We start from the raw sequence: 16,714 nt of genomic DNA on the forward strand, positions 1-16,714 counted from the left end.
TAAACATTTTTGAGAAAGGATGACAGGTGGCAAAACGGCCAAAAGTAGTAGTGTTTGCAATTTGATTATTCCTCTGAATTTAAGTCTCCAGTTTTATAAATAGGTTGTACTTATGTGCCCTTTTGCCGTTTTTTTTTTTTGTTTTTTGTTTTTTTTTTGTTTTTGTTTTTGACAGGCAGAGTTAGAGACAGACAGAAAGGTGTTCCTTTTCCATTGGTTCACCCCCCCCAAATGGCTGCTACAGCCAGTGCACTGTGCCGATCCGAAGCCAGGAGCCAGGTGCTTCCTCCTGGTCTCCCATGCAGGTGTGGGGCCCAAGCACTTGGGTCATCCTCCACTACCCTCCCGGGCCACAGAAGAGAGCTGGACTGGAAGAGGAGCAACCGGGACAGAATCCGGCGTCCCGACCAGGACTAGAACCCGGGGTGTTGGCGCTGCAGGTGTAGGATTAGCCAAGTGAGCCGTGGCGCTGGAGAAATGTGCCCTTAAGTTTAGATTTTTTTTTTTTTTTTTTTTTTTGACAGGCAGAGTGGACAGTGAGAGAGAGAGACAGAGAGAAAGGTCTTCCTTTTGCCGTTGGTTCACCCTCCAATGGCCACTGTGGCCGGCGCATCGCGCTGATCCGATGGCAGTAGCCAGGTGCTTCTCCTGGTCTCCCATGCGGGTGCAGGACCCAGCCACTTGGGCCATCCTCCACTGCCTTCCTGGGCCATAGCAGAGAGCTGGCCTGGAAGAGGGGCAACCGGGATAGAATCCGGTGCCCCAACCGGGACTAGAACCCGGTGTGCCGGCATCGCAAGGCGGAGGATTAGCCTGTTAAGCCACGGCGCTGGCCTAGTTTAGAGCTTAAGATCCAAGTTTGTTCATTTTTATTTTATATTTTTTAAAGATTTATTTTTTTATCTGAAAGGCAGAGTTAGAAGTAGAAGGAGAGACAAGAGAGATCTTCCATCTCTGGCTCACTCCCCAGATGACCATAATGGCCAGAGCTGGGCCAGGCTAAAGCCAGGAGCCAGGACCTTCTTCCAGGTATCCCATGTGGATGCAGGGACCCAAACAGTGCTTTTCCAGTCTCATTAGGAGGGAGCTGGATCAGAAGTGGAGCAGCTGGGACTCCAGCCAGTTGCCTTTATGGGTTATTGGCATTGTAGGCAGCAGCTTAATCCACTATGCCACAAGCACCAGCGATTAAATGGAAAGGTTATGATCATTGGTCTAGAGGTAGATAGTGATCATATTTGACTAAAATATTTACTTAGGGGAGCTCAATTTTCTTAAAACTAGTGATAAGTTTTGTGTAAAATGACAGTCTTCAAATCCCCACTTAAGGTAACTTGGCACTTGGCAGTGCAAGACAAATAAACACATTCATGTAGGAAAAGCAGAGGTTGAAGCTGGTATTGTGACATAGTGGGTAAAGCCACCACCTGTCATGCTGCCATCCCATATGAGCTGTTTCACTTTTGATCTGGCTCCCTGCTAATGGCCTGGGAAAAGCAGCAGAAGATGCCCAAGTGCTTGGGCTCCTGCCATCGATGTGAGAGACCCAGATGAAGTTGTTGGAGGCATCTGGAAAGTGAACCAGCGAACGGAAGAGTGCTTTTTCTCTTCCTCTCTGTGTTAGTGACTTTCAAATAAATAACTTTTTAAAAAAATATTTATTTATTTGAAAGGCAGAGATACAGAGAAGCAGAGAGAGAGATCTTCCATCCGCTGGTTTACTCCCCAAATGGCTGCAATGGCCTGAGCTGGGCCAGTCTGAAGCTAGGATCTAGGATCTGCTGGGTCTGCCACACCGGTGCAGTGGCCCAAGCTCCTGGGCCATCCTCCACTCCTTTCCCAGGCAATAGTAGAGAGCTGGGTTGGAAGAGGAGCAGCTGGGACTCAAACAGGTGCCCATATGGGATGCCGGCACTGCAGTTGGCAGCTTTACCTGCTATGCCATTGTGCTGGCCCCTATGATCATTTTTTAGCCCTATTTTTTAAAGTTGTATACACATTAAAGGTAAAATTTGTTTTAAACCTAAAACTTAAGCTTTTGTCGTTAGAGAAATAACATTTTGTTACAGAAAAATTGGCAAAGATATGAGCTTATAGGGTCAAATCATCTGTAATCTTGTTTCTTACAGGTAATCATTGTCTATAGTTTGATATATGTGAGTTTTAATAAATATATTGTTTTAATAAAATTTTTACCACTATTGGTGGACTTTAGGACAGTAGAATTTTTATTATGTTTCTGCTGTAGTGTATAAATGCTAAATATAACTTTTCCTTCCTCAGAAATGATGACCGGGAAATTTTATTGGAGTGTCAAAAAAACGGGCCATCTTTGAAAACGTTTACAAATTTAGCTGTCAAGCTGAATAAAAATCTAAATCAGGTAACTACGCAAGCTTTACATTTATACTGGTTCACAGATGTTGCTGTCCTACAGACTTCATCTTTAGCATATTAAAATACATAATATTACTCAAATTATTTAAAAGTATGCCTCATTGTAGGACTTAATGTCGGTGATTGTGAAAGAATTGTGACTGGAGTGATCCTTTATTTTTTGTGTGTCTTACCATTTACTTATTTGATCTCTGACAATTTGGTAATGATGTTTTGCTTATTTAAGGAGAAAGTTGAATATTAAAAGTTAGATTAAACAATCACCTTAAATATGAAGGCATCCTGTTTTTCTAAGCATATTTTCATTATTGAAGATAACTTTCTTTGTCTTTAGATATTTTGTGAAAGTATTCATCAGAGGTTGAAAAAGGGGCAGGCATGGTGCATGGTGCATGCTTCTGTCACCCTCCTCCCACATTGGAGTGCTAGTTTGAGTATTGCTACTCCACTTCCGATCCAGCTTCCTGCTAACTCTATCCTTGGAGGCAGCAGGTGATGGCTCAAATACCTGGGTCCCTGCCATGCACATGGGAGAGCTATAATGAGTTCCAGGCTCTTGGCTTTGGCTTAGCCTAGCCCTAGTTGTTGGAGGCATTTGGGGAGTGAACCAGCTGTCTTTCTCTCTCTACTTTTAAATAAAATGAAAATAAGTAAGAATTTTAAAAATCATTGAAAAAGACTGTTGAGATTCTTATGATTAATACTAATTTTTAATTTTTCAGGTCTCAGAACGATTCCAGCAGCTAATGAAGCTCTTTGAAAAGTCAAAATGCAGGTAGTTAATGGTTATATTACGGAGATTTACAAAGTACATGTTTGATAACTGTAGTTGGGCAGTTAGTGGCCTGTTAGTCATTGAAGATTTGAATAGAGAGCAAGAGACACCCAGTTGAGTTCCTGCTTCAGTCACAGGTTGGAGGATGTTTGCAGACATCTAAGGCCACCTCATCTGCAGGGATGTGCCCAGATTGAAGCCTGCTGCAGTTCAGGTCAGCATGGCATCTCCTCAACGCTCTGCTGCTAAGACCAAGGGGGTGGGGAATTCCTTTTGATGGCTAACAATAGAATTTTTATAGATAAAGAAAAAACATTCTTTACGAGCAGCATTTCATAACCAATGATGTCTGCATAATCACTGTAATTTAATATTTCTCATTTTAAATTAGGAGCACTCAGTACTTTCCAGTAGGAAACTTAAGAACGTGAAGTCCATTGCCATCTAAATAATGACATGATATATTGTATTAAATTATTACTAATGTTCACAGACATGTTTCCCAGTTTAAGTCATTTTTGTATAGTTGTAAAGGCATATAACATATCACTATATTTCCCAGTTGATTGTAATCATAATTATATGAATGCAAAACACCCAATTTTACATTGTTTCAGGGGCAGGCATTTTGTACAGCAGTTAAGATGCCAATTAAAGCACCCACATCCCAAATCAGAATGCCTAGGTTCAAGTCCTGGCCCCCTTCCAATTCCTCTTGGAATTGTGCACAGTGGGAGGCACCAGGTAATGGTGGCTCAAATGCTTGGGTCCCCAGCACCCATATGGGAGATTTGAATTGAGTTCTGGGCTCCTAGTATTTTCTTGGCCCTGGCTATTTTGGGATTTTGGGGAGTGAACCAGTGGATGGAAGATCTTTCTGTCTCTTCCTATGTTTCTTTGAAATAAAATGAAAATAAATACAGATTTAAACTTTTAGTTAAATCTGAGTAAAAACTGTTTGGACATAGATCACAGTGTGAAGGGCTCTGGACATTTTTGAGCTACATATCTGTTTCTAGCTCCAGTGTGAATTATTGTGTTATATAATTTGTTAATTTCCACATTTTTTTTTTAAAGACTTATTTATTTTATTTGAATGGCAGAGTTAGAGAGAGAGAGAGAGATTGATTTTCCATCTGCTGGTTCACTGTAAAATGGCTGCAGTAGCCAGAGCTGGGCTAGACCAAAGCCAAGAGCTTCTTCCAGGTCTCCCATGTGGATGCAAGGGCCCAAGTAATTGAGCTTTCCTCTGCTGCCTTTCCAGGTGCATTAGCAGGGAGCTGGATCAGAAGTGGAGCATCCAGGACTTGAATCGGGGCCTCTAGGGGAAGCCAGTGCTGTGGGCGGCGGCTTGACCACCCACTATGTCACAGCGCCGGCCCTGCCACATCTCTTAAAGCATCTGCCTTGTTAATGAGAACTTCAAAAGATGTTTAGTAGTTTATGGTAAATAAAGTCCAATTTTGTTTATATGGGAGTACTTCAAAAAGTTCATGGAAATGGAATTAAAAGTTTATTTTGGCACTCAAAAATTTGAAATCCACATATATGAGCTTTCTTAAAAAAACTTATAGAAATGCATATTGTGAAAAAACTGCATTTTTATTTCACTTTTTTTGCACCAAAATAAACTTTTTTTAAAAAGATTTATTTATTTGGAAGATAGAGCAAATGAGAGAGGCACCGACAAAAGGAGAGAGATCTTCCAATGAACCCAGCAGCTAGGGCAGGGCACACTGATGCCAAAAAACAAGAACTAAGTTTCATCTGGGTCTCCCACAGGGGTAGCAGGGGTGCAAGTTTTTGAACTGTGGAAACTTCCTGTGCATTAGCAGGAAGCTGGATTGAAAATGGAGTAGCTGGGACTCAAATTGGCATTTTGCTATGAGATTGAAAGCAGTGGCTTAACCCACTGTGCCACATCGGCTCCTCAAAATAAACTTAAAATTCTGTATTCCATGGACATTTTAAATACGCTCATGTAATTCAAAATGAAAATTGAATAATGAGGAATTTGGACAGGCTTATTCTAAAAGAACTTTAAAGTGGCTTAGATATTTTTCAGAATCACTGTGTTTTAAGATTTTTGCTGCCTTTAACAAATTCAACTGAGTGTTAATTTTGGTTTTACATTAATGTTATCTTAAAATATGATTTGCCTTCTCTTCTGAGAATTTAAATTCATGAAAGAGGTAACTTGTATCTGGAAGTATGCTGGAAATCTCCAAACTGCATTGTAAATCTAATCATTAACTTTACAAATTTAAAACTTTTCAATTAATTTAATATTTGGGATTTTATTTGCTTGTATGATAGGATATGTACTGGAGTGTTTCATTCCTAGCTTGACCCTTACCAGATTTTTTTCCCCATGTACTATAGTTTAATTCGTCCAAATCAGAATGATAGTTTTCACAAAAGCTGGTTCTGTAAAATCAGTATTGTATAAGTAGAGCTTATTTAAAAGGTAACACTATCATTATGGTCATATCAGAAGAATAGAATCATAACTTCAGCATTTTCTTATATTACAGATAAGTTGCTGAATTCCTTGGAGTCTTAATTGATATTGCATACTACACAGAAGCTTCAAATTCCTCATGTTTTAAATGGGGAACAGGAGGGAGGTTTTATTACATTTTGACTAGTAGGTGATTGTCAACATTTGTTATTGATTACTGACTGTAATCGCAGGTCAGCATATTCAGCTTATTCTAGTCATCTGTCTGATTCGCTCACCTGTTAGTGGTCAAAATATTTATTTTTAAACATGTTACATCTTATCAAAATGAAAGCAACAGTGATGTAGAATTGAAAATTTAGTTTTGATATTTCAAAGAAGTGACTTTCTTTTGTGATTTTCTATAATAGTTTTGTAGCCTTTTAAACTAAGGACTGGTTTAAGTTTTCACCCATTTTTATTTGCTTTTATAATTACCTCTGCTTATTTTGGTAAACTGTAAATAATTTAAATAGTATATTTGTAAATATGTATAATTATAATGATGTAAAATACTTTGTATGTGTATGTATTTGTGTATATGCACACACATAAATGGTTTTGCTTGGCCAAGGATTTTTTTATCTGTATAAAACTTTTTGTATAAAGTTTGTTTTCGATAAAGGTAATGTATAATAAAACCATGTAAAGTTCTATTTCAATTAGAATGTTTCTTTTTTTTCCTAATATTGAAGCAAAATTTAATGACAAATAATGAAGAAAGTATACTTGACAGGCCAGGTAAGCATCTCAGTGAAGAACTGAGAGCCTAGAATATTTCTTTTAATGTGTTTAGACTTGAGTCCCTCCCACCTGTGTGAGAGACCCAAATTTTGTTCTGATCTTCTTCTTACGGCCTGGCCTAGTCCTGGGTGTTGTGGACATTTGGGGAGTGAATAAGCAGATGGAGATCTCTGTCTTTCTCTTTCAAATAACTTTTCTTTTTTCCCAAAAATGTATAAAGGACCAAGAATCAGATTAATTCCAGTCTTCTCAAGTACAATACTAGCTTTTGGAAAACAATATAATATTTTTAAAGGTCTGGACTTAAAAAACTTACATTTATTTAAATGTCAAATATTGAGGGCTTAATAAAAACATTAAGAATTTTTGGGGAAAATTTGCAGAAAATAAGTCTAGGGGATAATATAAAAGCTAGGGGAATACTACTAGTCAGATACTTTGGTAAGATGTGTTTAGGGGGAGATTTTGTTTTTAAAAGGGAAGGGGGTAAGCATTTGGCACAGTGGTTAAGACATTGCATCCCATATCAGAGTGCCTGAGTTTGAGTCCCAGCTCCACTTCCAGTTCCATCTTGCTGCTGATACACACTGATGGAGGCAGCCAGTGATGGCTCAGATGATTGGGTCCCTGCCACTCACGTGGGAGACCCAGATTGAATTCCTGGCTCCTGGCTTTGGCCTGGACCAGCTCTGACTGTTGCAGGCATTTGGGAAGTGAACCAGCAGATAGGGGAATCTTTGTCCCTCTGCCTTTCAAATTTTTTCTTTTTTTCTTTTTTTCTTTTTTTTTTTTTTATAGGCAGAGTGGATAGAGAGAGAGACAGAGAGAAAGGTCTTCCTTTTTGTCGTTGGTTCACCCTCCAATGGCCACTGCGGCCGGCGCATCTCGCTGATCCGAAGCCAGGAGCCAGGTGCTTCTCCTGGTCTCCCATGCGGGTGCAGGGCCCAAGCACTTGGGCCATCCTCCACTGCCTTCCTGGGCCATAGCAGAGAGCTGGCCTGGAAGAGGGGCAACTGGGATAGAATCCGATGCCCCAACCGGGACTAGAACCCAGTGTGCGGGTGCCGCAAGGCGGAGGATTCGCCGGCCAGCATCACTCTTTTAAAAACAAAACCAAACCAGAAAGCCATATCTGGAACAGTTACTGCAATTGGAGTCAACACTTGAGTAAGGTAACATTTTCTAAGATCTTTTCCCTTTTTGCACCAGAGCTGAGATAGGTTATCCTGCCCTGCAACTTTTAAGTCTTTGTTTAATAGAGGCATCACTCTCAGTGGTTGTACCAAGGATGAGGTGTTATTTTTTCTGGAAAGGGGTTAAATCTTGCATTTGTTTCCTTTTTATGTGCTATTTGCTCTGGATGTTTTTATTTTTTCTTTCATTCTCTTCGTTAACTTGTTTTGAATTCTTTTTAACTCAGTATTTCCCTCCATTAACTTATTGTTGTCTGTTTACCCTAGAGAATACACATCCATCCTTTGAAAGTCTTAAGTAGCACTAAATGTTGGGTCCACCTTTCTTGGCTGACTTCTTTTTTGTGGATTTTGGCTCAAATTCCCCATTGCCTTGTCAGGTTTTACCCCCAACCTTTTCAGGTTATTTTCCTTGGGAGAACTGGTTCTTAATTGTTCCAACATTACTAAGTAGAAATTTTTTTTTTTTTTAAGATTTATTTCTTATTTACTTGGAAGAGAGGGCGAAACAGACAGAAGTCTTCCATCTACGGGTTCACTTCCCATAAGGCCACAACAACCAGGGCAGGGCCAAGCTGAAGCCAGGAGCCTGAAGCTCCTATCTGATTCACCCTCATGGGTGACAGGGGTCCAGGTACTTGGGCCATCTTGTGCATTCCCAAGCAATTAGCAGGGAGGTGGAACAGGAGTGGAACAGCCGGGTCTCAAACCTCCTCTCATTTGGGATGCCTTCTGTATCACGATGCCAGCCGTACTAGCTAGATAATTTTAAAATTTAAGTTTAGGAGAAAAAAGTGTAGAAAGCAAGACAAGTTCAAAGTTAAGAAGGAAGGTGATAGAATTAAGTCCCAACATGACAGTGAGGAGATTACATGTATACAACAAGTGAGGTGCCAGGTTCTAGTCCCGATTGTTCCTATTCCAGTCCAGCTCGCTGCTGTGGCCCTTGAAGGCAGTGGAGGATGGCCCAAGAGCTTGGGCCCCTCCACCCATGTGGGAGACCTAGTTGAAGCTCCTTGCTCCTGGCTTTGGCCTGGCCCAGCCATGGCTGTTGTGGCCATCTGAGGGGTGGACCAGTGGATGAAAGACCTCCGTCTCTCTTCTGTTTGTAACTCTGATTTTCAAAAAAAATGAATAAATCTCAAGAAAAAAAAAATGTTGTGCCATCAATTAAACTTCACCTTTGATTGCTACTTAAATGTTTTCCTGGTGTGTCCTTGGTCAGTTCACAATTTCTACGTTCTTTCCCTTCTAAGAACAGGCATTGTTCTGGAACAAGATTTCAGACAGGTCCTCAGTTGAGTTTTGTTTTAGAGAAAGTAGGACGTATAGTTGGTAAATCTTGGGCCCACCACTCCTGGCTGGCTTCATCTAGAATGTTTTTATCTGTTTTATCATTTAGGAAGTGAACCAGTGGATGGGAGTGCTCCGTCTCAGCAGATGGGAATGTGCTCTCTGCTTCTTTGCCTCTCAAATAAAATAAAAAGCGATCAGATTGATTCGTCTGCAGATTTAAAAAAGATATGGGGCTGGCGTTTGGTTCAGTGGTTAAAACACCGCTTGTCGCGCCTTTATTCTGTATCTGATTGTCTGGGATTGAGTCTTACTGCTACTTCCAGTTCCAGCTTCATGCTGATGCTCACACTAGGAAGCAGCAGGTGATGGCCCAAGTCCTTGGGTCCCCGCCACCCACACGGATCTGGATAGAGTCCCGTGCTCTTGGCTGCAGCCTGGCTCAGCTACCCACATGGGCGGCCTGGATAAAGCTCCTGGCTCCTGGCTTCAACCTGGTCTAGTCTTGGCTGTTGTAGCCATTTGGGAGAATGAACCAGTGGATAGGTCTCTTTTTCTGTCTCCTCTTAACGCTGCCTTTCAAATGAATAAATATTTTTAAAAATAAATTTAAAATTGAAAGAATCAGATACATAATTGTATTTATTTTCTGGTTTAAACATTTATTTTCTTTTTTTAAATTTTTTAAAATTTTTTGCCAGGCAGAGTTAGACAGTGAGAGAGAGACAGAGTTATAGACAGTGAGAGACAGAGAAAGGTCTTCCTTCCATTGGTTCACTCCCCTAATGGCCACTACAGCTGGTGCTATGCCGGTCCAAGGCCAGGAGCCAAGTGCTTCCTCCCGGTCTCCCATGTGGGTGCAGGGACCCAAGCACTTGGGCCATCCTCCACTGCCCTCCCAGGCCATAGCAGAGAACTAGACTGGAAGAGGAGCAACTGGGACTAGTACCCGGCGCCCCAACTGGGACTAGAACCCCGGGTGCCGGCGCTGCAGGTGGAGAATTAACCAAGTGAGCCACGGCACCAGCCTAAACATTTATTTTCTTTAGTAGGGAATACATAGAAGATACTTGTAAAATTCACCCAACCTCCTCAGTCACCCAGCTACCTGCCTTTGAGACAATTTTAGTAGTTATTCCTTGCATAAATTATGATTTTAATGTTTTGAATATAACTTGCATTAAATCATTACTGTGCTGGTGAGTTTTATAATTAAATATCAAAGGAGTTCTTGGACATTGTACCCAGTACCATTCAAATGCACATGAAAAATAATTTAGTTAATTTTGATAATTTGTACTTGAGGCTAGTGTGTCAGACTGCCAATATGGGATGCAGGTATTTCAAGGGGTGGCCAACTGACCCTGCCACTTCCTGTGTACCTTCTGTGTTTCCCCTCCCTTCTACTCCCCTCCCCTCCAGTAGTCCTTGGGCCCCTGCACCCACATGGGAGACCTGGAAGAAGCTTCTGACTCCTGGCTTCAGATCAGCCCAGCTCTGGCCATTGCGGCCAATTGGGGAGTGAACCAGTGGTTGGAAAACTTCTTTCTCTCTCTACCTCTGCTTCTCTAATAAATAAATAACTCTTAAAAAAAAAAAAAAAAAAAAAAAGACCTGGCTGAAGCTCCTGGCTCCTGGCTTCAGCCTGGTCCAGCCCTGGTCACTTGACATCTGGGGAGTAAACCAGCGGATGGAGGATCTCTGTCTTTGTTTTTCCTTTTCTCTATAACTTTTCAAATAAATAAGTAATCTTTAAAAACAAAATGAGAAAATGAGTGTCTAAAAATAGAATAGATGATACTTATGAACTATGAGTTTATGTACTTCTACATTTTTTGTGGAAATGAGCAGGCTTAGAAATGTGCCCAGGAGCTGTGATTTGAAGCCGTCTTTGGATTCTAGTGACACTTTTGCTCTCAGCTCCTCTAAAAGTGCAGTAACTTTATATACTTGGGATGTGACCAGTTGGTGCTACAATAGAGAGGAAATTAGAACTCTATCTACATCAGGTAGAGTCATTTGGCCTTTCTGGAATTTGTATTTTCTCTACAACAATCAGACCCACTTTTGTTTCTTTTCTTTTTAAAGATTTTATTTACTTATTTGAAAGGCAGAGTTAGAAGGAGAGAGAAAGAGATCTTTCACCTGCTGGTTTACACACCAAATGGCCGCAATGGCCAGGGCTGAGCCAGGCCAAAGTCAGGAGCCAAGAATTTCCTCCTGGTCTCCCACGTGGGTGCAGGGGCCCAAGGACTTGGGCCATCCTCTGCTGCTTTTCCAGGCCATAGCAGAGAGCTGGATCGGAAGTGGAGCAGCTGGGTCTGGAACCATCGCCTGCATGGGATGCCAGCACTGCAGATGTTGGTTTAACCCTTTGTGCACAGTGCTGGCCCCTAGACCCAGTTTCTAAGGCTATTATTGGATTTCAGATTCTCTATTAAATTTTTTTCTTCAGCTGTATGTCAGCCTAACAGATTATCACTAGGACACGTAATTCTACAGAGAGGCACAGCAGCCGCCTCAGTGGTCTAAAAATGCTTATTCTCTTTTTGAGACATTTCTTCTTTGAGCATGGCATTTTTTTCAAGAACACCTTGGGTTCTTTTTTTTATGTCATGCCATTAATATTTGTTCACGTTTGATGAGACCAGACTCACTCCAGGCAGCTATTTATAGCATCAGGCATGACTCATTGATCTGCAAGCAATCCTAGGGCAATCCTAGGGCAATCAATGGACTGAAAGAAAAGTATTCCGACTCAAGTCACCGTAATCATTCGCTAATGAAAAAAGGGAATCCTCATTTGTTTCACTTTTCACTTCCAAATATGATAGACAGGAGGGACCCCAACTTGGTGTCAGAAAAGAAATATAAAAATTGCAGAGCACCAAAGAACATTTTGAACCTTGGGGGAGGACTGTGTTAGACAGCATTGATCAAAAATACTATTCTTATTCTGGGTTAGGGCACCACAGCCAGCTGACCAAAGCCTTTATATCCACAACCAGCAGCGGTTGTTGCACTACTTGCCACACATGGTCCATGCGAGTCCAGCTGTGAACTTGTTTGGTTCTTCTAGAAGGTAAGCGGTAAATATGTGGACTCTCTGATGAGAAACTTACGGGAAATCCCTGTGAGGGCAGAAAGATCTGAACTGAAATGCAGGAAAGGAGCACCAGCCTTCTACCTGGGAGATGCTAAATTAGTATTTGATAATAAAAGAAAATATAAGAGTGTTTCTAGGACTTGAAGTCATATAATGGTAGAAAGTAATTTTAGCAAAACTTTGGATTGCTTGTCTCAAGGACCCTGCTCTTGCATGCAAATATGTAAGACTGTATTTCTGCTTTTCATATAGACCCAGTTTTTCTTTACTTTCTGTTGTAAAATGATCACTTCCATGTTTTAAAGCAATAGTGGCAAAAAGAAGCATAATTTAGTTTAGGATTGCCAAATAGAGAATACGTTAATTGAAATGAGTTAGGTTTTCCTCCTCTGGGTTTTTATATAAAATAGAAGCTCCAGAACTTTTGAAGGGCTAAAGGAACGTCTTTTAAATAAAGAATGATCAGAAATATTTAGAAGAAAATTATGAGAAAAGGTCTTAACTCTTTAAGATGGAACTTAGTAAATTATTGCCTCAGTTCATAAAGTATGACCAAAATTTTAAAACCTAATTGTTTTAACCTGCAAATAATATATGAAACATTCTTAATTTTTGAATTTCAAACAATTCATATAATTTCACTAAGGCCTCTTTCAACTTATGAGTGGTATCTACCACTTTTTCAATTTTATTAAGAAATCTATTTTTACATATATATGCACATACAGGTAAAATTTACATATGTGTATACAACAGATACAAATAAAGCATATTTATTAGACTTCCTTTCCCTTTTTCCTTCCTTTTCCCTTCAAATTTTTTCTCAACCCTTCTCAACTGCCACAGACCTCAGGTAGCCTATATTAACTTCCTAGTGTGTGCCCTGCATTTTTTCATTGTGCTCATATAGTCACATACATATGTACCTACATCTCATATTACAAGGGCCCTTCAAAAAGTTCTTGGAAAATGGAAAACTGCAGGATTTCAAATATTTTTGTCAGCAAAACTTTTTTAAAGAAGGATTTATTTTTTGAGTTACAGAGATAGAGAGGGACACAAACACACACACACAGGACTTGGGCCATCTTCTACTGCTATCCCAGGCCATAGCAGAGAGCTGGATTGGAATTGGAGCAGCTGGGACTAGAACTGGCGCCCATATGGGATGCCAGCGCCGCAGGCAGAGGGTTAACCTACTGTGCCATGGCACCAGGCCCTGGAATTTATTTTTGTATTTGGAAATAAATAGGGGGAAATCTAAGGATTTCACTTTTTTTGTTTGTATTTTTTGGTTGCTGCTCATTTTTGGCTTTTTGGTCTTGGTCTCTTTTATATGTTAGTGGGACTCCTTAGTGATCAATTTATATAGAGTAAATATAAAAGTTTCATTAATGTCTTCCAAATTATGAGTTATCTGGCACTTTTTCAATTTTATTTAAAACTTTAACATATGTATGAGTGATTGCATTAATTTAAGAAAGGTAAAAATCTGACATGGGATGTTTGGGGAAGACTTCCTAAGGAAATGTGTTAAGTGGGGGCATCTCATATGATTAGAAAGATGAGCAAACTTTTAGAATGGGAATGCATTGTACAAATATAGAGGCCAGAAATATACTAGGATGACAGACTGCTGTGTGTGATAGTAGAAGATGATAGGATGTAAACTGGGTCACATGTGGGGGATTTCTGGTGTTTCTTTTAAAAAATAAACAACCCGGATATTCCTTGGAAGCATCCAATGTCATCAAGCACAAATGATAAATATTAAGGCTAGCAAAACTCAATACTTTGCTGACATGAAAAAGAAGCTACAGGGGCTGGCACTGTGGCGCAGCAGGTTAACCCCCTGGCCCGAAGTGCCAGCATCCCATATGGGCGCCAGTTTGAGACCAGGCTGCTCCACTTCTGATCCAGATCTCTGCTATGGCCTGGGATGGCAGTGGAAGATGGCCCAAGTCCTTGGGTCCCTGCACCTTCATGGGAGACCTGGAAGAATCTCCTGGCTCCTGGCTTTGGATTTGTGCAGCTCCAATTGTTGTGGCCAGCTGGGGAGTGAACCAGAGGATGGAAGGACCCCCCCCCCCCGCCCCGCCTCTCCTCTCCCTGTGTAACTCTGATTTTCAAATAAATAAATAAAATCTTAAAACAAACAAACAAACAAACAAAAGAAGGGGCTGGTGCCGTGGCTCACATGGCTAATCCTCCGCCTGCGGCACCAGCATCCCATATGGGCACTGGGTTCTAGTCCTGGTTGCTCCTCTTCCAGTCTAGCTCTCTGCTGTGACCTGGGAGGGCAATGGAGAATGACCCAAGTGCTTGGGCCCCTGCACCCGCATGGGAGACCAGGAGGAAGCACCTGGCTCCTGGCTTCAGATTGGTGCAGTGCCAGCTGTAGCATCCATTTAGGGAGTTAAGCATTGGAAGGAAGACCTTTCTCTCTGTCTCTCTCACTGTAACTCTACCTAATAAAAATAATATATTGGGAAAAAAAGAAAAAAGAAGCTACAGTACTTATGAACTTATGTCATTCTGCATTCTATACTATATCCGTAAGTGTTATTAACCTCAGTGTTTTCTGTATATTTCAGACGTTGTCTCTCATCATGGGGGATTGGAACCTATTGGGTGGCATTCTAGAGGAAGTTCACTACCACTCAACCATAGTGGGGAAAATCTGGCTGACTATCCTCTTCATCTTTCGAATGCTGGTCCTTGGTGTGGCTGCTGAGGATGTCTGGGATGATGAACAATCAGCATTTACCTGCAACACACAGCAGCCAGGTTGCAACAATATCTGTTATGATGATGCTTTCCCGATCTCTTTGATCAGGTTCTGGGTATTACAGATCATCTTTGTGTCTTCTCCTTCACTGGTATACATGGGCCATGCACTTTATAGACTCAGGGACTTTGAGAAAGAGAGGCAGAGGAAAAAGTCGTACCTAAGAGCCCAGATGGAGAATCCAGAACTTGACTTGGAGGACCAGCAGAGGATAGATAGGGAACTGAGGAGGTTAGAAGAGCAGAAGAGGATCCATAAAGTCCCTCTGAAAGGATGTCTACTGCGCACTTATGTCTTACACATCTTGACCAGATCTGTATTGGAAGTGGGCTTCATGATAGGCCAATATGTTCTCTATGGGTTTCAAATGTATCCCCTTTACAAATGCACTCAACCTCCTTGTCCCAATGCAGTGGACTGCTTTGTATCCAGGCCCACAGAGAAGACTATTTTCATGCTCTTTATGCAGAGCATTGCAGCCATCTCCTTGTTACTCAATGTACTGGAAATATTTCATCTAGGTGTCAGGAAAATCATGAAGGCACTTTATGAGAAATCCAGCAATGAGGGCTTTGAGAATGAAAGGGGCCCTCCATTCCAGTTGAGGAAATATTCAGCGGCCCAGCAGTGTATGATTTGCTCATCTTTGCCCGACAGAATCTCTCTACTTCAAGCTAACAATCAGCAGCAAGGAATTCGAATCAACGTGCCAAAGTCTAAAACTATGTGGCAAATCCCACAGCCTAGGCAACCTGAGGCAGATTCTTCTTTTAGCAAAAAAGAGTGGGCTGAGAAGGATCAGCACAGTGGACAGCTCCACGTCCACAGTCCATGTCCGCAGGATGCCAGCACCAGAATTCAGCACTCGGGACAGCAACCAGACCAGTCTTCCTTTGCTGTACAGAATACAACTATCCAGTCTTGGCCAGGTACAACAACCACCTCTAGACACTGTCCAGCCTATGCGGTGGGAACCTGGAAGCAGTCCCAGGACCTAGAACCCTTGGGCGAGCCTCTCACAGATCTACACAGTGATAGCAGTGTGAGAGAGAGCGGGGGCTGGGTAGACAAATCACGCCCGGGTAGTCGCAAGGCCAGCTTTTTGTCCAGACTGTTGTCTGAAAAGGCACAGCTGCAGAGCGACTTGGGAAGCTCAAGTTCCCAGAATAGCTCCCGTTTGGATTTTCAGCACCAGGAAAACAGTCCCTCACCTGCGCCCTCCATCACTGGGCAGAGAACATCAATGGTAAGTAAAGACACCAGCCCTGCTGATTATGGACCATCACAAGAGGTGTTCCACTCGGGCTGCCTCTCTCCCTTTCCTCCTTCCTGCTGTGTGTGTGTGTGTGTGTGTGTGTGAAGAGAAGTGGGCAGAAAGGAGATTAGTTCATAGTGAGCTAACTTCATTCATTCAGCATGTTCAGTTACATTCAATCAAGAAAATGAAAGCTGTAGAAAATTTAGGTTATACCAATATCTCCTATAAGTACTGGTGTATAAGTGCATACAATACAGTCTCTTACATCAGAGGACTCAGAGTCCAGATGGGAAAATTACACAGGTAATCAAGTGTAAGGTGCTGTATTAGTGGGAATAGGTGAGCTAAGGAGAGAGTGGTCAGTTCTGTAGGATTGGCCAGGAAAAGCTGTAGAGTGGAAGTTATTTTGAACTGAATCTTGGGTGATGTGGTTAGTTTTTCCAGAATGGGGAGGGCTGGATATATGGAAGAAGGCTATCCTGGTAAAAGACTGAGAGATGTGGGCCTTCTGGGAAACTGAGGGTGGCTGGAATCATAGGAGGGTAGTGGAGGAGGGCTGTGGAGAGAGGGAAGGCTAGAGAAGTGGGTGTGGGTGCCTTGTAGGAAGGTAGTGGAGAACCAGTGGAGAATGCAAAGCAGACAAGAAACTAAATCAATGAG

The 16,714-nt window shown here is 41.6% G+C and overlaps 2 protein-coding genes across 5 annotated transcripts in view; both read left to right on the forward strand.

Moving 5' to 3' along the window:
• CASP8AP2 (caspase 8 associated protein 2) overlaps nucleotides 1-6,240 on the forward strand; it is a 29,804-nt gene extending 23,564 nt beyond the window's left edge. For 2 of the 4 annotated variants that reach the window (XM_062186510.1, XM_062186509.1), the window contains exons 9-11: nucleotides 2,284-2,383; nucleotides 3,120-3,172; nucleotides 4,437-6,240. In XM_062186510.1, coding sequence (XP_062042494.1) covers nucleotides 2,284-2,383; nucleotides 3,120-3,172; nucleotides 4,437-4,497 — 214 coding nt within the window. In that variant the 3' untranslated portion in view covers nucleotides 4,498-6,240. Of the gene's footprint in view, nucleotides 1-2,283; nucleotides 2,384-3,119; nucleotides 3,177-4,436 lie in introns of those variants that run through there. The other 2 variants (XM_062186511.1, XM_062186512.1) reach the window with 2 other exon arrangements.
• Nucleotides 6,241-14,617: 8,377 nt separating this feature from the next.
• GJA10 (gap junction protein alpha 10) overlaps nucleotides 14,618-16,714 on the forward strand; it is a 35,677-nt gene continuing 33,580 nt past the window's right edge. The window contains exon 1 of the mRNA XM_062187612.1: nucleotides 14,618-16,042. Within this exon, the coding sequence (XP_062043596.1) occupies nucleotides 14,618-16,042 (1,425 nt within the window). The remainder of the gene's footprint in view (nucleotides 16,043-16,714) is intronic.

This window comes from Lepus europaeus, chromosome 3 (assembly GCF_033115175.1).
Source record: "Lepus europaeus isolate LE1 chromosome 3, mLepTim1.pri, whole genome shotgun sequence".
Lineage (NCBI taxonomy): Eukaryota > Metazoa > Chordata > Mammalia > Lagomorpha > Leporidae > Lepus > Lepus europaeus.